The sequence below is a fragment of the Peromyscus eremicus genome, chromosome 6 (assembly GCF_949786415.1).
Source record: "Peromyscus eremicus chromosome 6, PerEre_H2_v1, whole genome shotgun sequence".
Taxonomy (NCBI): Eukaryota; Metazoa; Chordata; class Mammalia; order Rodentia; family Cricetidae; genus Peromyscus; species Peromyscus eremicus.
This window is the reverse complement of record NC_081421.1, coordinates 86,158,557-86,179,030: the sequence shown is the minus strand read 5'-3', so window position 1 is coordinate 86,179,030 and position 20,474 is coordinate 86,158,557. Positions and strand designations below refer to the sequence as shown.

Sequence of the window (20,474 nt, the reverse complement as noted above, 5' to 3'; positions counted from 1 at the left end):
CATATAGCTGAATATTTGCTTAGTATTCACATATTATTAGATAATATAGTAAAACATAATTGTTACAAAAATAAATCTTGTAATTAGATATTCAATCAGTTAAATGTTAGCACCAATATCTGAAAACTATTCTTTGCATTAACTATTCAGAGTGTTGTGTACATAGGGAAGTGCCGTTATCATGCCTTATGATTGTAATCAAGTTAAATTAAAGAATGCACATTTAAAAATTTGTTCTCAAAGGCAAACTGAATACAGATAGTAGGGAAATATGGACTAAATAAGTATCACTATAGAAAATTATGCGAATGAAAATACATGTTGTCATTACTATAACATTACTGTATTCGATATAAAAAAGTTCAATAATCATAAAATATTACTCTTAAATATGGAACACATACTTCTGCAAAGAAGTTCATCTCACCTATGCTGCAATTATGTTCTTAGCACTGAAGTAAAGGACCAGAATGAAATTATATAAGAAAGTCAACATCTTGAGCTGTTGTAACATCTCATAAGACATAAAGTTAAAATCTATTCATACCCTGAATATGAAATTTAAGAGGACGTAATCAGATCTACCTACATGGAACACTTTCATGGAAAACAATCAAATGTTTAAACTATATTACTTTAATCATAACTGAATGTAATATTGTAAAATTTTTAAAATGTAAATAGCATTAAAATCTAAGACATTTGCTAAATGCTTGCTGTCATCAAAATGAATGATGATTGTTACCATGCAATAAAATGCTAATTGTATCAGTTGTTGATACAATTCTCATGTCAGAGGATTCTTCTCCTGGAAGGATCATGCCATGAATATTCTTTGTAAAATGTTACAAAAGCTTGCTCAGCTGTAGGAGCAATAAAGAAAATGATAGCAGCCAATTCAGTTGGACGATTATGGAATTTGCATGAAGCAAAGTGTCATGCAAATCCTGATGTGACATCAACTGTAAATGCAAAGTGTTTTGTAATTATGAACTAATGACTCTGCTTCTCTAAGAATGACAACTCAAGGGTCTCAGTGACTGGGATGTTTCTCCAAGGAAATCTGTCAAAATACATTACGTATTTTGAAAGCCACACTACGATTATTGCTGCCTAAGTGGATTACCTCATTCGATCCTGATAAGCGCCTAGGAGACTGTGTCTGGTAAGTTTCCATTGTTCCATAGTTGTAGTCTTGAAAATCATCCACAATATTTGCCTGATGATAAATTCAGAAGAAAGAGGGTTAGGAAACTTGGAAAGTAACCTCAAGTAGGTGAAAATCATGATTTAACCGAGTTAGAGTGTTAGCCAAATTGGAATTGGTCTAATTGGGTTAAGACTAAGACTCATCAGAGATCTTCCATCTCATCTAGGACAGATCTTGATTGCTTTTTCTGGCTACCTGGACCCCTAGTTTGGCTTTGGCTGTTGCTTGGTAACGTTTCTTCTTCTTGGATGCGTGTTTTTCAGATTTGGGGGATGTGAACTTTCTAGAGTTTTTCTTTGAGTTAGTGGCCAATGTCTTCTTCTTCTTTGTGTGATTGGATTTCTTTTTCTGTAAAATGTCATGAAAGATGGAATGGAAAACATGTAGTGAAAAAGAAAACAAGGAGCACGGACAAAAAGGAGGACGAGCAAACGTAAAAATGGTCGGCAATCCTCAAGGCAGCCTCTGTCAAATAAAAGCCATTATTAATTCGCAGAAGTGAATGACAGGTGTGAGGTGAGTCTGAGGGATGACAAAGAGTGAGACACCACATACAACAGACAGTGGGTTTTACCTCTGTTTGGGCTACTGTTTCTTCAGTGACAGTGGGTGTCTCTGTTATACTCTCAATCTCTTTATAGTCTGTTTCCCCATAATCATAGTCATACTCGATTATATCCTCAGGTGCATACTACGTCACAAAGGAAGAAATATTGGGCAATTTGGTTAGTTGCAAGTAATATTATTAACAGAGTGGAGATCATCTGCTTAACCTTTACTCAAAGTAAATGTTAAGAGAGATCTGGGATTAAACACAAATATTATTCTATTGTATATAGAATCTAATAACATCAGTGTTATCGAGCAAGCTTTCTAAGAACAGAAAAAGTAGTTAGGGTTGTGAAACAAATAAAAGTTTTGAATAAGGATTCAAACTTTTATTAAATATTAATTCACAGGTAGGATTTATGGTTTGGGACATGGTTGTTAAGTATCCACTTTAATTTTGATTTGTAAAAATCTGCTGTGAAACGTCTCCCTATAAAAATAGTCATTTTTCTGGGGCTGCGGCTAAGTGGACAAGCACTCAACAGGCACTCGCTTCAATCCCAAGCATGCCAAAAATAAGATAAAAAGGACAGCGTTTCCATAACCACGCTTTTTCAATAAATAATATGATGAAAAATAAAAACATGAAGAACAGTCTCATGAAAATATGAGAGGATATTCACATCTATCATAGTTATATATATATATATATATATATATATATATATATATATATAACTATAATTGGAAAATATAGACTTAAAATGTATTCCCAATTCTCTCATTTTCTTCAAACCAGTGGTTCTCAAATTTCCTAAGGCTTAGACCTTTAATACAGTTCCTCATGTTATGGTGACCCTCAAACGTAAAATTATTTCGTTGATAATTCATAACTGTAATTTTGGTAGTTATGAATCATAATGTAAATATCAGTGTTTTCCAATGATCTTAGGCAACCCCTCTGAAAGGATCATTTGACCCCTAAAGCAGCATAACCTGCACGTTGAGAACTACTGCTCTAAACTAAAATCTAAATGAACACAAGAACTACTGAAGTATTACTTTCAAAATTAGGTATATCTTAATTAATAAATCATTTCCATCATTGTTACTGTTTTTCTTCTGAGTTTAGTGACTAATGCTTACAATATGAAGTTACAATCTTAAAATATTTGAACTAAATTCACAATGTTTTACCTTAGATATTTCTGCATTAAAAAGTTAATTAGGGACCAAGTATATTTTTGAGGTCAACCACAACCTATCTATGGAATAATGAGGATAGTGTGTTCCCTTACAATCTATATTCATGAAGATTTTAACTTTTGTTTTTAATCAAGATAACTACACTAAGACTATATAGTGTAAAAAAAATTAAGAACTAAACTCAGTATCTAAATCCCCAAATATATACCTACAAAAGTACAGGACAACATCTATGTAATTCCCCAGATATTGTAATTGTTAAAATTCTACTAGTTCCCTTTCTAGCATCTCTTGGCTTCTCAATGAATCCTTTTTAATCTGCCAGGAGAGTAACTAATGACTATAAACCTTTTGGAAAACTGTGATCATAGTACCCTCTACTAAGATCCAGTAGATAAAGCAATATAAATGAATACAGTTTCAGAGACAGACTATGAGGCATGTCGAAACCGATCCTGTGGCAACTGTGCACACCTGGCATTTAGGGACTTTCCCTCAGCCTATGTGAATATTTGTAGATGATGTAGCCAAAGGCAATAATAAAATATAAACACAAAAATATCTTTAGCGCTTTATGAGTGTCAAAATATCAATTTGATAAAAATTAATAGAGATTAGTTAGAATTTGGTACAATACAAAGCTGCGTAAAGACAACAGATTAAAATATTTTTTTTGAAACTGTATAAGTTAAATAAACTATCTACAACTGCTAGGAATTTTCTGTCTCTGTCTCTCCGTATATATATATATATATATATATATATATATATATATATATATATATAAAGTCTATGTATATATAGAAAGTATATATGAATACATATATGCATGGAAAGTCTCTCTATATAGTCTATATATAAAGCATATAGAGACAATATACTTATATAGAAAGTATATATATCTAAATAATATATATATTGAAGTCTATATATATCAAAAGTATATATATATACTTTAAATACATAAATATATACTTTATATATAGATTTTCCATGTATATATGTACATATATACTTCATGTATATATAGATTTTTCCATATATGTATGTGTATATATACTTCATATATATATATATATGAGAGAGAGAGAGACTCCTCTTGACAAATCTGGCCTCAAACATGCTGTGCACCCAAACATGACCTTGAACTCTTGATATTCCTGCCTCCACCATGCACGTGCTAGGTTAGGCATGGAACCACTAAGTCAGAATTTAATGTAAGCATTAAGTAAGAACAATGTACCAAAGGGTAATGCTTCTGTAGCTACCAGCACTCGTGTGGAAATAAGAAACATTGAGTGTCTATAACTACTCATAGCTGGCTTGAAATAAAATATGAAAAACAAGAAATATTTTGTTTACAGTTTTAAATGTAATCAAATTACACATTATAAACTACTAAAAGAAATATCTTAAAAAAACATTGGAAATTTAGTTTTAAATGTGAACAATAAAAGAACATTTAGGCTAAATTCTGGGATTTGAAGATGCATTTGTAAATGTATGTCAGTGTTTATCAAAGTAATTAATTTTATGTCAAGTTTCTTCTGGTAGAAGAAATGTCTTCCAATCTTCACAATTCTCTCTACTCCTGGATCTTTCTGCAGATTAAGAACTGCCAGTGTGCTCACAGGAGAAGTGAAAAAATTGGTAAGTGTACTTCCTCAGGCAGTGGGCCACATCTTTCTCAGTGAATCAAAAGGACTGTTCCTTGTAATCTCATTATTTCACTATCTGCCTAGTCACTGCTAAAAAAACCACTACAACTATATGATTCTTTGTCTACATGAAGCTGTATGGCATACTTTGGAGAATACTTTTTCACTTCTCACTAAAGAATTTTGAAATACCCTGAAAATGACTGTAGAGAAGTACCAATTGTAATCAATGAAATGAAACCCTAAAATCCTGAGAGGGGAAAATAAAATAGATTTTACACACAGAATGGGGGTGGGAGAGTGGGTATAGAAGCAAGGGGGTCAGGTGTGTAGAGAGACAGAATGGAGGAAGAGAGTGAGGGGAGGGATGGATGGAATTGGGGGTCATTTGAGTGGTGGTGTGGAAACCTAGTGCAGTGGAAGCCTCCTGGATGGTATGAAGGTGACCCTAATAAGGACTCCTAGTAGTTGGGAATACAGAGTCTCAGCTGGCCATCTCTTGTATCCAGGTGAGGCTTCCAGTTACAGGACTGTCAGCATTCAATTGAGTTGTTGACCATGGGAGTCCCACGGTAATCCCCAAACAACCCAGGCTACTGCTAAAACAGTAGCTGAAAACTAACAGTGAGGCCCCCAAAGTTGCTGAGGACAACACCCACACAATTCATTGAACATGAAGTGGTCAAGCTGGTGCCTGCATGGAGCCTTCACCCTTATGTTCTGATCTCCTTGATATTGGAGGGTATTCTCCAGGCTACACCAAAGAGAAGCATGGATACCAACTCAGCCACAAAACTTTTGACCTACAATCTGTCCTGCCTGTAGAATATGCTAGGGCAATAGTGGAACAGAACAGGTGGAAGGGGCCAGCCAGTGTCTGATTTGATCTAGTCCATGGGAGGAAGCTCACATCAGGGACTGCTCTGGGGACCAAGAAGCAGAGACTAAGCAGTCCAGGGACTGAGGATAACACCAACAACTATTGGTCTCAAAAATAAAAACAAACAAATAGTATCAATAAAATGACTCTCAATGATATATTCTGCTATCCCCATAGATCAGTGCCTTATTCAGTTGTCATCAGAGAGATGGGAACAGATACAGAGACCCACAGCCAGACATTATGTAGAAAGAGAATCTAAATGGGAGGTTAAAATCAGGTCCCTCCCCTTGGAGCTTTGGTAATCCTCATAAGAGGAGGTTGGAGGGATTATGGGAGACAGAAGGGAAGAAGGACATTGACACTGGGATAACAAGGCCCTCTGAGTCAATTAAGAAAGATCCATTTGAGCTCACAGAGACTCAGGCAGCAAGCACATGGCCTACATGGGACAGCACCAGGTCCTTGGGGTATATACTGTGTGTGTAATTTTTAGCTGGGTGTTTGTGAGACTCTTGGCTGTGAGAACGATTGGGTCCCTGACTCTTATGCCTGCTCTTGGGACTCTTTTCTTCTTGATGGGTTTCTGTGTTTAACTTCAATACGAAAGTTTTGCTTCATCTTGTTGTATTTTATTTTGTCATATTTTGTTGTTATCTCTTAGAGACCTACTACTTTCAAATGAGAGATGGAAGGGGTGTGGATCCAAAGAGGAGGGGAAGTGAGAAGGAACTGGAAGGAGCAGAGGGCTGGGAAACTATCACAGGAATGTACTGTATGAGATGAAAATCTATGTTCAAAAGGAAAGCAAATGACAGGCCAAAAAAAAAAAAATATGATGTGGCAGATAAATTAAACTTTACTCCATGAATACTCCAGGAGAAATTTAGAACTGGGTTGAAGATAAGTATTCTGAAAATGTTCTTTCCTCACATTACTGTTTAGAAGAAAAAAACAATAGTGCAACCATAAAAATCTGTGCCTTGATGAGAACTGTCATTGATAACGGATACTAACAAAAAGATGGTGGGAGACATCCATGTTAGGAAGCCATGCTTCTCTAACATTTATTCATAAAAATCATCTTTTGCTCTGCTTCACCTTCCATTTTAGTCATTAAAGGAAAGAATGTAAATTGCTTCTTCTTTACAGGTGAGTATGATACATTAAGGAAGAATCATACAAGCCCAGTGGTGGTGGCACATGCTTTTAATCCCAGCACTTGGGAGGCAGAGGCAGTCAGATCTCTGTGAGTTCAAAGCTAGCCTGGTCTACAGAGAAAGTTACAGGACAGCCAGGACTGTTCCACAGAGAAATCTTGTCTCTAAAAACCAAATTAAAAAAATAAAACAGAACTCAGAACTTTAATATCTAATTTCTTTAAGTCAGGAGGATAATTTAACACAGTAAGAATATCCCAAAGAGATATATTCTCAATATCACTTATGGTGTTAAATCCACTGCTGAATGAAGGTGTTAGCCCTGAATGGAAATCTATCTACAGAGTACATCTCTCCTCATTCCATGATGAGGATGTAACTGTAGCAAATGCACACACAACTGAATTTAGAATGGATTAGATGTGTTACTTAAAGAAAAGAGAAGACTTAGAAAAAAATAAATATTTGAGTTAGCTTACCTATGTAAATTCACAAATTAATTAATACAATATTAAGTAATGTTCTGACCCATGTTCCACATTACACTTTACGTTTAGACTTGAGAAGATAATATTGCTTTGATATTTTTTAGGCAGACTACCTGAAAATTAACTAGGAAAATACACATTCATTATATAATGACATTTAATGGCTACCATTTAAAATTATAATAAAAACTGCTTACATTTTTTAATTTTTATGATTAATATACAACATTTATTACATTCAATGGTATAGTATGGATCCAATAGTATCAATGTAGCTAATTAGGGGGAGTAAGAGTAATTCCTCCTGAAAAAAATTAAAGTAAAGGTTTTTATTGTGACACATTAGTGTAGGAGCTGGTAACAGCTGTCAATCACTACTCCACAGAACACCCGCTTCTCTTCTTCCATTAAGCAGGGTCACTAATTTGCTATAAGAAACAGATTTTATTTTACTTATAAAAGTGGCAAAGACCAAATAAACATCATTAGTTTTGAACACAGAACTAGTGACACACTTTTGACCTACAAGCTATAGAAACCTAAAACTAACCTAGCGGTTTTTCTCCATGGAAACCACCAAAAATACATTTAGCAAGTTATAAAGAAATAAAAGAATAAGGCACTTGAAAACAGTAAAACAAAATATTCAAGCAATTTTTCTTAGCTCTTTCATATTGGCCTTGTGACTGGCTTCTTAAGACTTTACCCTGCTTTTAAAAAAAATGATACTAATGTTAACTGGTGGAAAAGACTGGGACAACAGAATTCACTGGGATACATTACAAACTATAGTAATATCAAATTTTTGCAACTTTGAATTATAAAAATAAACAAGTTTTGTATCAGTTATAACAATAAAACAAATAAAATGTCCATTTATTCTGAGTAGTTAAAATTCAAAAGGTTGCATCTAATAGTGTAGTTTTTTAAAAATAAGATACATACTACTTGAGTTATTTTTAAAATAGAATTGTGTTCTCAAAATTCAAATCCCTTTTTACAATTTGAATCTCTTAATTTTAAGAAAATAAATGTGAAAAGATAGTTTTCTCAGTAAATAGCAAACTGATTGATATCCAATACCAATATATAGCCCTGAAAACATATTCACACAAGGAACACTATAAGGAGTAATCAGGTTGTATATATATTTAAAAGGGAGTGGGGGGAGTACATGGGAGAGCTTGTGAGGAGGAAAGAGAGGGAAGGCAGAAATATAATTATATAAGCTCAAGAATATTTTTACATCATATTAAAACAAAAACAATGCTTTCAATACAAATTAAATCACAAACTATTTCCTGTTTGATTTCTCTACTTCCTTTGATAAAAGAAATATTTTTGAAAATAAAAATATAAGTAAGCTTTTAATTATATAATAGGGACTGAAGTCTTCAAAACCAATATCAATCTTTTTTTTTCTCTTCAGTATGAAATGTCAAAAGTTGGGAAATGGCTACTACATCATAAAACATACTCTCCTCATAGTAAAGTGGTTTTAACTGATTAAAGCAAATGCCTGAAATAAAGCTTTAAGTAATCAACCCAGAGAAAGAAAAAATACCAAATTACTTTTGAGTAAATTCTTCTTCAAAATATTTAAAGACTCTTCATTAAAAGTATAGTTACTGAGTAAGTATGCTTTAAATGCAGGTCACAGCCACACCTCTGGACCTGAGGGCCTCACCTCATCTATCTGCGGCTCCTGAGCTTGGGCAGCCTTGGATGTTGAGTCACAGTCTGGACTATAATGGTCACAATAGTCATATGCTGCCTTGGGGTCACCAGTGATCAAGAACTGCTGAATATCGCCCTGCAAAGAATCAGACATGGAGATAGTCAGCATAGGCAAATACACAGGCCTTCCACATGTTTGGAAGGCCAGAGTAGCCTACATTTGAATGTAGGAAGAAGAGAAATTACTTAAATGCATATCATTATAAAGATGAGTCTTATAAGACCGAAAAAATCATAATCAATTACACTGTTTTGCCTTATTTTCTGTTATAGAAAATCTACTGTGTATTAATCTATCTATTAATATTCAGCTTTACAGAATTCACAATTGAATATGCAGAGTAAAAGACAAAGAAATACATGCCAAAGGAAATGTACTTCCATGGCTAACATGTTGAATAGTTTACACTGAGATGTTATTGTTAGACAAATCTGGAAGGGAATTTCTCAGTAGAATAATGTTCAGAAAAAGAAAATGCTCACCTACCAAAACGAGCAAGTAATACAGCAGAAAAAATATACATAAAAAAGCATGGATTTGGTACATTGCTGATGAGAGAAAAGAATATTTTGGAAAACATTTAAAACCATTTATATAAAAATCTGTATATATTTATAGAAAGACCAATTTTAGAGATAATAGCAAGATTTTCTAAAAAGTTTTCATTCCAGTAATTTTAGACACAAAATAATATAGATACACACTTTTAATTCATCAAGAAACTGCTGTGATATGAATTGCCACATCATTACTATAGCAATCTTAGAAATATAACTATGGCCAGAAGCTGTTTACGCTGACAAAACCCTGTAAGACTGAATTCTTTTTGAGAACATAATCTGCTGTACAACCTGATTCAATTTTGAATAATTTCAAAATTAATCCATCTTTATTGAAATTTTATCAACTATAGTTACTAAAGATTGGATGAAATCATGAACACTAAATATAGAAGTCTTGAAAATAGAGAACCAGAAAAGAATTTATAGCATAATCATCAATATATGCTTATTGAGAAAGTATTACATAAAAAATATTGAACACAGTATTGTAGACAGTGAAGGGTTCAATTTGATTGTCAATATGACTAGATCTATAATCACCTAGGAGGAAAACCTCTAGGAACATCTTCCAGGAAGTCTGTATTGGATTAATTAAGTTAGGAAGAGTCACCATATATGTGGGTAGCACCTTCTAGGTCTTAGAGCCCTGGACTGAATAAAAAGGAGAATTCACGCTGAGCATCAGCATTAATGGGTCTCTTCTTTCAGTATATGAACACAATAGACCAACTGCCTCAAGCTCCTGCTGTGGTGCGTTCCCAACAGTGAATGACTGTATCATAATGTTGTGAGCTGAGATAAATTCTTCTTCTCTTTTTTTTTTTTTTTTTTTTTTTTTTTTTTTGGTTTTACGAGACAGGGTTTCTCTGTGTAGCTTTTTTGCGCCTTTCCTGGATCTCGCTCTGTAGACCAGGCTGGCCTTGAACTCACAGAGATCCAACTGCCTCTGCCTCCGGAGTGTTGGGATTAAAGGCGTGCGCCACCACCGCCCGGCTAAATTCTTCTTCTCTTAAGTCCCTCCCGCCAAGTACTTGGCCATAATACTGAGGGATGTAACTAGCACAGACAACAAAACATAAACGTGACATCATCACTGCTCAATGTACAAACTTTCCTTACTCTGATGTAGAGTCAGTACTGGGATTTCTGCATCTCACAGCATTTCTATTGTTAACTCATTTTAAATCTGCCATCACAATTTCCAAAATGATTGTGCTGATTTATGTTCTCACCAACAGTAACTAAACGTTCTCCTCATCCCCCAGCATTTGTTGTTTTCTGTCTTTTGATATTAAAATTTCATTTCCATTATTATTTATTATTTACTTATTTATTTACTAATTTATTGTGTGCACAAAAATACAAGCATGTAGGCAGACTCTTGAAAACCTTCTAGGATGTGGGTCCTGGAGATTTAACTCTCAGGTTACAAAGCTTGGCAGCGAGCACCTTTACCCACTGAGCCACTCAAGGATCTAATAACAGCAACTTATGTCTAGTGATTATTAGGATTTCTAAAATATACTTACTTGATTATATGTTCTATTAAGATATATGTATCAATATTTCACACATTTTATAAATTATCACCATTTTAAAAAAACTGTGTGTATAACATATTGTAATATATATATATATGCATACACATATACATATACATACATTACACATATACACACACACACACACACATATATATATATATATGATATGTAAAGGAGTAGCAGGGGTGAATATAACCAAATATGTTATATGAAATTCTCTAAAATTTAATAAAAATATATAATTTTAAAAATATGTCCTTGAAAACGGACTAATACACAACATCAAAATTGCTGATTTAATGTCTTTGTTCTGAAAGGTTAAGAGAAATTTCTACTATTGCTTTTACAAATATTTACATATATAAATATATGTGTGTGTATGTGCATTGCTATTTCTTTTTCTATTTCATAACTTTCTACAGACTGCTTGTAGTTTAAAATTGAACCTCTTAGATGAAAACTGTGTCAGGGCCTATTGGTTTTTGTTCAGTAGCTGGGGTTACTGCTTGCTGTAGCTCCATATTGTTTTCTTTATTTTGGACATGGAAATATCTATTCCATTGTATAGTGATGAACAAAGATTTGCCATTTGCCGTGTTAACTGGTTAGAACCTTCAAATATCTCTGAAAGCTCTCTGTATATTAGAGCACATCTACTAATGTAAGTCTCTCTGCTTGCTGCACAGGCTCAGGGTCAGCAATACCTGAGCTATGAGGACAGTTTTTAGGTCTCTACTGGATTTACACAGTTCTTCTCTATACCCAAAGGGAAGCTGAACTCTGAATCTGTTACATTTATTCAAGTAACTTCAAGTAATTTCATTTTGTTATTAATTCATTAGTTTGTCACCTTAAAAAGTCCTTTGAACATGAATATGTATGTATGTATGTATGTATGTACATATATGTTCATATAGCACGGAAATAAGGAGAAGAAAAGTAATTTAATTTCCACTAAACATGAAATGCAGCAAGTGCAGTTAATCCAGGTAAAAATACTATGGACTTCTATTGGTGACAGTATTATTATTGTTTCCAATATTTACTTGCCTATATCATAAAGCAATAGGAAGTTGATGAAATAAACATTTTTCTGATTGTTTTTTCAATATTTTGTGAATACATAGGTGAGTTATGTCATTGGTTACTGATTTTTGACAGGCAAAAAAAAAATGCATGTAAGTACCTAAAATATACTGACAGCACTTCACAAAGTAAAACTCATCAATCAAGCCACAGTAGCCACATCTGGACTTCCAGAGACAAAGACTCACCCCAAAAAAGGAGAACACTGAGTGCACAGTTCTTCATTCTGGTGCCCCATAAAACCATACCTGGGCAACCCTGGGCACAACCACTACATCCAGGAATAATTTCACCACTAGTTTTAATTAGAACCTATAATTCTAAATTTTCTTCCCCAATTACCTGGATTGTGAGTTCCTTTAACTGAACTGAAATGGACAAATTGAGAATTCCTACCTAGCATCCATTCCAGGGTTACAAATTATCAAGTTCCATATTTAATTGCTGAAACACACAAAATGTAGTGTCTCATATATGAATTCAATTTTTTAAATAGATTTTGAGAGGAATATTGTGTTTCCAACCACTTGCTTTTCTATTCATGAGACTTTACTTCTTTAATGGAGTGTTGCTAATATTTCCACTATAAATCCCTATTTCAGTATTTAATGGTTAGCCATAAAATATAGTATTGGAAATTTCTGTATAATTTCAATAGTACTATTTTCCCAGAAAGTATTTCACAGTGTTTTGTATTAATCATATGTTGTGTTATGAGACAGTCTATAAATAAACCTGAGTGTCATAACAGGTGTAATGAGCTGTAAATATTATTTTTGATGCTATAACATTTTCCAGAGCAAGAAAGGGCTAAATTATGAAGTAAAACTGGCATCTGTAATACTCCAACATTAGAGGCATGAAAATGACATCTTCGTTCTCTAATGCTCTAGAAGCCAAGGTTGAGGTAGAGAGCATAGAATTACCTCGTGATCTACAGCTGCATCAACTAGCTCTATACAATATATTATTTTCATATAGACTGTGGGGACTTACTGCAAAAGAGCAAAATGATTGTAAGAAAACCAAATCAAAGCTTTGTGAACAAATGAATAGCACTTTGTACTGTCAAAAAATCTCACCAAAACTTCATCACACTGCCAATTATATACGTAATAATTTGAGCATCTTCCAGACCAAAAATGAATGCATACATTAACACTCCTACGACTTTGTTTTGAACTCTCTGTCTCTCTCTCTAATGTTTGTAAGTAATAAGAGTCTGGCTTCAAGTCCGACTGGCCCCTCTCTGTGAGACCAATCAGTGTTTGGTTGACTTCAAGTCTGCCTGACCACTGACTGTGCCATACAGCAGTAAACCTCAAAGAATAAACTATGAAAATCTAGGTTCAGATAAATTGCCATAATTAATACATGATCCGTTGAATGATATGACCTGTAGATAGATTGTTTGCGTGAAAAATAACCACAAGAATGGCAACAGACATTCATATATATATATAACTGTGTAGCTTCATGGGATGCTGGGCTGATTCTCCATTACAACTGAGATATGACAGTCTTTTGAATGTCAAGCAATTAGTATCTATACTTTCTGTAGGTTCTTGGTTTGGTCTACATCTTAGATCTCAGTTCTAATATTAAAACTTGGATATTCCTTATGTTCTAAAAGTTCTATTTCCATTTGTTAAAATCTTAAAGGGAAGAAGGAAAACATACATTGATGATGCATCTCGATTTTCAGAAATTCTATAACTAAATAGTATTTATCCTTTTTTAATTTTATTTTATTTTATAATTTAATTTAATTTTACATATCAGCCACGAATTCCCTTGTTCTCCCCCTCCCCCCCCCCACCTCCCTGCAGCCCACCTCCCATTACCATCTTCTCCAGGGCAAAGACTCCCTTGGGGATTGAGTTCAACCTGGTAGATTCAGTCCAGGCAGGTCCAGTCCCCTTCTCCCAGGCTGAGCCAAGTGTCCCTGTATAAGCCCCAGGTTCCAAACAGCCAGCTCATGCACTGAGGACAGGTCCTAGTCCCACTGCCTGGATGCCTCCCAAACAGATCAAGCTAATCAATTGTCTCACTTATCCAGTAGGCCTGATCCAGTTGGGGGCTCCTCAGCTATTGGTCCATAGTTCATGTGTTTCCATTTGTTTGGCTATTTGTCCCTGTGCTTTTTCCAATCTTGGTCTCAACAATTCTCACTCATACAAACCCTCCTCTTTCTCACCAATTGGACTCCTGGAACTCTACTTGGGGCCTGGCCGTGGATCTCTGCATACGGTTCCCTCAGTCGTTAGATGAGGTTTCTAGCATGACAACTAAGACGTTTGGCCATCCTATCACCAGAGTAGGTCAGTTCAGGCTGTCTCTCAACCATTGCCAGTAGTCTATTTTGGAGGTATCTTTGTGGATTTCTGTGGACCTCTCTAGCACTTTGCTATTTCCTGTTCTCATGTGGTCTTCATTTATCATGGTCTCTTATTCCTTGTTCTCCCTCTCTTTTCTTGATCCAGCTGCGATCTCCCACTCCCCTAAGCTCTCTTTCCCTCGATCCTTGCCCTTCATTACCCCCACTCACATCCAGGTTGTTCATGTAGATCTCATCCATTTCTCTGGCATTGGGCGATCCCTGTGTCTTTCTTGGGGTCCTGTTTTCTAGGTAGCCTCCCTGGAGTTGTGAGTAGCAGTCTAGTCATCTTTGTTTTGCATCTAGTATCCTGCTATGAGTGAGTACATACCATGTTTGTCTTTCTGAGTCTGGGTTAGCTCACTCAGGGTGATTTTATGTAGCTCCATCCATTTGCCTGCAAACCTCATGATGTCATTGTTTTTCTCTGCTGAGTAGTATTCCATTGTGTGTATGTACCACATTTTATTTATCCATTCTTTGAAACTGAGAAGCTTTTGTAGAGCAAAGGATACAGTCAACAAGGCAAAGGACAGCCTACAGAATGGGAAAAGGTCTTCACCAATCCCACATCTGACAGAGGACTGATATCCAGAATATATAAAGAACTCAAGAAATTAGACATCAAAATGCCTAACAGTTCAATTAAGAAATGGGCTATAGAACTAAACAGAGAATTCTCAACAGAGGAAGCTCAAATGGCTAAAAGACATTTAAGGAATTGCTCAACATCCCTAATCATCAGGGAAATGCAAATCAAAATGACTCTGAGATACCACCTTACATCTGTCAGAATGGCTAAGATCAAAAACACTGAAGACAGCTTATGCTGGAGAGGATGTGGAGCTAGGGGAACTCTCCTCCACTGCTGGTGGGAATGCAAGCTTGTACAGCCACTTTGGAAATCAATATGATGCTTTCTTAGAAAATTGGGAATCAATCTCCACCAAAATCCAGCTATACCATTCTTGGGCATATACTCAAGGAATGATCAGTCATACCACAAGAGCACTTGCTCAGCTATGTTCATATCAGCATTGTTTGTAATAGCTAGAACCTGGAAACAACCTAGATGCCCTTCAACTGAAAAATGGATATTTATCCTTTTATAGTGTAAAAAAATCACACAGCTTCAATTTTGCTCCACAAAGTTATCTAGCATCTACATTTCCCATAGCAGACCCTTGTCTCTATCAGCTTGCAACCTGAAGGTGTCTCACTATAAATGAACACTTCATTAAATTTTTATACTATAATTCTAGAAAATAAGAGTTATCTAGACAAAGAAGGTTGGGGAAATAGGGTTAAATAGAAAATTTTGTTTCCAAATTTTGTTTAATTGGATGCTGTTGATGGAGAGACAGTGAATAATCAAGAGAATTACTGGCAAGTATGTGTAAACAACACAGAAAAACACTATCCACTCTAAGTAAGAATGGGAAAGCAAAGATCCTTACTCAGGAACACAACAGGAAAAAGCGTGCAGCCCCATGATAGAGTGTGTAGACAGGAAGTAGTGGTTCAAATTTTAGCTCTTGACAGGAGGGAAGGAAAAGAGACATGTTGAGACATGAGAGGGGAGATGAGAGACATGAGAAAGGTAGGTACAAACGTAACTAGGGAGTGATCAAATATGTCAGTTTTTAGCATCATCATATCCTGCATATTCTTACATGCCTTTATATTTCTGATGAAAAGGTACAAAGAAGTAAATAAGAGTATCATAGGTAAACATATGGAAATGCTGTATCTTATTATTATAATCTATATAAAATGATGTTATTCTAAGTAAAAAAGCTATTTTAAAATTATTTTCTTACTTTTATTTTTGATGTACTCTCTTATATCAAAATGACTGATATAGTTCCTGTACTAAACTGAAAATTTCACTAAATCAAAATCAGACATTTTATGAAATATGTGTGGTGATATATTGTGTACCCTAATAAACTTGTGTGAGGATCAGAGGACAGAGTCAGTCACTAGATTAGACATAGAGGTCAGGCAGTGGTGGCACACACCTTTAATCCTAGCACTTGACATTTCATGACTTTGCTCGGGAAGCACACACACCTTTAATCCTAGGAAGCAATACGGCAGGGCAGAGAAATGTATATAAAGTGTGAGGAAACAGGAACTCACTCTCTTTAGCCTGAGGATTTCGTAGAGGTGAGAACTAGTGGCTGGCTGTTTTGCTTCTCTGATCTTTCAGCTTTCACCTGATATTTGGCTCTGGGTTTTTTGTTATAAGACCATCTAAGATTCGAACAGCAATATGTTCAAGAGAAATTAGAAAATGAATATGTACATATGCACTTATACATGAATTTATATACCTTTTACTTTATTTTAAAAATAAAAGTGGTTATCAAGTTTCAAATCTTCAAATTTCTTTGTACCTCAGGATTCACAGTCTGCACATATGAGCAGTAAAAGATGGGAAGCATGCTCAAACTTGAAAGTCAGAATTTTTAGTGCAATGGAAGTATTTGATGGTGGTGGGAGGAACCTATTTTTTAACAGCTGGCAACAGGAACCTATATTATTGTAATTGAAATCTCAGGAATTTACCCTGAAAAAAAACTTTTCTTTTTTATATATAAGCACAGATAGACAATACAGATATATCTAAAGAAAAAAATTATTTTATGCAATAATTTTAAAAACTCATGCAAGGATTTTAGCAGGTAAATTCCAGGTTCCTTATTTTGACTGTTTACAGATCAATCTTGAATCCATTCATTCAGTGACTGCTTCTGAAGGTTAATATTATGCTGACTCTCTGGAGAGAAGTGAAGGGAACATTGGGGAGAAAGGTGAATGAAGGGCACTGCTCTTAATGGTTACTCCATCTTGATCTTGAGATTACTATGCACCAAAAGCATTACAAGAAATCCATTTGTTTATTGCTTTATGTTTCTATCTGTAAAGAAGATAGAAATCTCGGAAAAGTAAGGAAAGAACTTTTACATGGGAAAGTCAGAGGAAATATGCAACAGGGTTAACACATAAATGAGATAATTTATGGGGAAATGTTCAGCTTTTCTTTTAACATAAGAATACTTATTGTCGTCTGACTCCCCAAATCATATTGTTAGCACTTCTTTCTCTTATGGTCAAAGATATTTTTTTACTAGACCCGTACAGGTATAGAAAATGGAAATGATCACAAAGGTCTGGAAAGGTAGGAATGCTCCCCTCCCCCATATTTTGGCTTGTCACAGGAGTCTCCCTTCCTTACTATTAATGTAAGGTACTGCTGGGAAGTACTTAAGCAGGCCTCCAGTTCTCACTGAACTCTTGTTACAGACTGTTCATCATCCGAAGACCCTGTGCTAAAACTTTATCCCTACTAGGGCAGGGACGCCCTTGGAAAGTAGTAGAATTTTAGAAGGTGGAGTCAAGTGTGTGATTCTTTGGTCATGGGGTAGGCAGACTCTCAAAGTGGACTTGGGACTCTGAGTGTTTTTCATCCCTTGTTCCATTTGTCACGTCTCACACCTCCAACATACAATTCCAACATGATGTGGACTTGTCTGCTCCCTTTATCAAACATCAAACCAGTGATGTTCCCTTACTATAGGAATTAAAATGTTCAAGTGATGAGTTACATAAACTTTTCCTTAAGGTAGCTGCCTCAGGAATTTTATTTAAATATTGCAAATCATCTAATAAAAAAGTTGCTACATTATAATGATTTTGTGTAAAGATGACAAGGCAGGTTTAAATTAACTGAACACTGAAGAGTTGGAAGGACAGCTCCTTCAGCAAATGGTGCTCAGAAAACTGGCTACCCTGATGTAGAATAACAAAGTAGAAACCTATGCCTCATCTTAGAAGATAAGCAATTAGAAATTAATCAAGCACCTGAATATAAGACTTGAAACTCTGAAACTACTAGAGGAAATAATTTAAAATATCAACTAGGCAACTACTTCCAAAATAGGCCTCAAAGAACTCCAAACATATTGCAAGATTTTACAAGTAAGACTTTATCAAGCTAAGTAAGTTCTGCCCAGCAATAAAAACAACGGAGTGCAGAGATGGCCTCCAGAATCTGTGTCAACTTTCATCAAACAGGAGATTACTATTCAGCACATATAAAGAACTCAAGACTTATACCTCCAAAGAATAAATAACCCAACCAATAATAGTTCAAGTGAGTTGAACAGATGAGTCTCAAAAATATAAATGACCAATAATGAAAGGAAAAAATCCTCAACATCCCTTGCAACATGGGAAATGTAAATCAAAACTGCACTGAAATTCACCTTGGAAAAATCACCAGGAAGACAAATGTGTGGTGGGGAAAGAACCCTCCGACACAGTAATTGGAAGTGTTATCAGTCACAATGGAAGTCTGCATGGAGTCTCCTTAAAATATAAAAGGAAGATTATTTTATCTTGCTATACCTACCATTTGGGGTATATATGGAAATGTACTTAATTAACTCAGCACACAGTAGAGGTACCTACACACCTATGTTCCTTGTCACTACTGACCACAAACAAGTTATGGAATCCTTGGTTCTCCTCATTGGATGAACGGATAATGAAAATGTGGCATGTATGCACAATAGATGCATGCAGTGAAGGTCTACCTGGTTAGATTTCATATGAAAATGAGAATTCTTCTGAACATTGTAGGTGTGCTCTGAGAAGGCTAAATTTAGAAGCAACCTACTTGTTTATTGGACACAGCAAAGCATCCTGATAGTAGCATGGGGAAAACTGGCTGGTTTGAGTCCCATGCAGAGTGACAAAAAAGGATGCAAAACAAAAATGTTGGGAGACATGGCAGCCTGGACAGAGTAAGAGAGCAAAGAAAGCTTCCTGGAATAGCACTTGTGTAGGGAAGGAGGGTGTGGTTGAACAGCCTCTTGCCAAAGAAAAGATTGAGGATGCTAACCATTAGCAATGGAAGGAATCTCAAATATCTTCAAGGCCCCTACTCCCATTATAGGACAATAAAAGCCTAGAAGAACAATTTATTTTAGAGACTTTCCACTGGTACAGTGAGCAATTAAGTGCACCATGACTGCTATAGCTCGGCTCACGTGATGGCAAGCCTCAGTACAGACCATGTAATCTAGTTTTTCAGGGGAAAATGCAAGAGTTAGCGTAACGGAAGCTTCTACCGAGATTTTTCTTTCTTTAAGCCTTAGAATACAGTACTATTGTGCAGAATGGACATTTCACAGGTGATTGCTGATGAAGCTGTGCATAGAAGTAAACATGAAGTTAAAGTAGCATCAGAGAGTCTAGCAAGTTGCAAGGGCTCCTGGGGAAAGATGAGAATACCATATGACACTAGCCCAGGAGCTTATGTGATGGGACTCAGCACAGCAATATGGGAAGGGCTCCTCAAGCCGGTGGGTGCACACCTCTTGCCCCAGCGTCTCCAATGTGCAACAGACATAACATAAGGATGTAGCATTTATCGTGTTAATATCCAGTCTTGCTTTAGGCCAGTTTCTTCCATCTACTGCTTGATCCCTCCCTTCTCCAGAAAGGAGGGACATTTAGCCCATACAGGTCCCACCATTGTATCTTAGAAGCATGTAACTTGATACTTTACTTTTACCCTGGCATAGAGCTGACAATTTTCTTGTGTCTCACATAAAACTTTGGTTTTGGGTTTTAAGCAAAGCTGGAAGAGTTGAGAGACTTTGAGACTTGGGACCTATGGAAATGAACTCATTTGGGTTATTAAAAGAATATCAGTAATAAAGGAGAACAGAGATTGGAATATTATGCTTTGAATACTGAAATTTCTTTTAACAGGCCTAACATTCAATGTTTGACTGGCCCTATTGATGAGAACTAGTGGTAATACTTAGGCAATTACAACATTCCTTCAAGAAAGATGGTGGGACCATGATCATTTTCCTTTCCTCTGTTTTGGCTTGAGACATTAGTCTTGAACTGCTGTGTCCATTCTTGCCAGGATGTACTGTCATCCACCATCCTCTCCAGAGATGAGACAAATGGGATCCTTCCCTGGACTTTGAACAT

At 35.5% G+C, this 20,474-nt stretch overlaps 1 protein-coding gene across 4 annotated transcripts in view; it reads right to left on the bottom strand.

Annotated features, from left to right (window-relative positions):
* The window catches only part of Col11a1 (collagen type XI alpha 1 chain), a 195,596-nt gene that overhangs the window by 127,173 nt on the left and 47,949 nt on the right, over positions 1-20,474 (bottom strand). The window contains exons 5-7 of one of the 4 annotated variants that reach the window (XM_059264978.1): positions 8,839-8,964; positions 1,785-1,901; positions 1,127-1,219 (exon numbers count right to left, since the gene is read on the bottom strand). In XM_059264978.1, the coding sequence (XP_059120961.1) occupies positions 1,127-1,219; positions 1,785-1,901; positions 8,839-8,964 (336 nt within the window). Of the gene's footprint in view, positions 1-1,126; positions 1,220-1,405; positions 1,559-1,784; positions 1,902-8,838; positions 8,965-20,474 lie in introns of all 4 variants that reach the window. The other 3 variants (XM_059264977.1, XM_059264981.1, XM_059264980.1) reach the window with 3 other exon arrangements.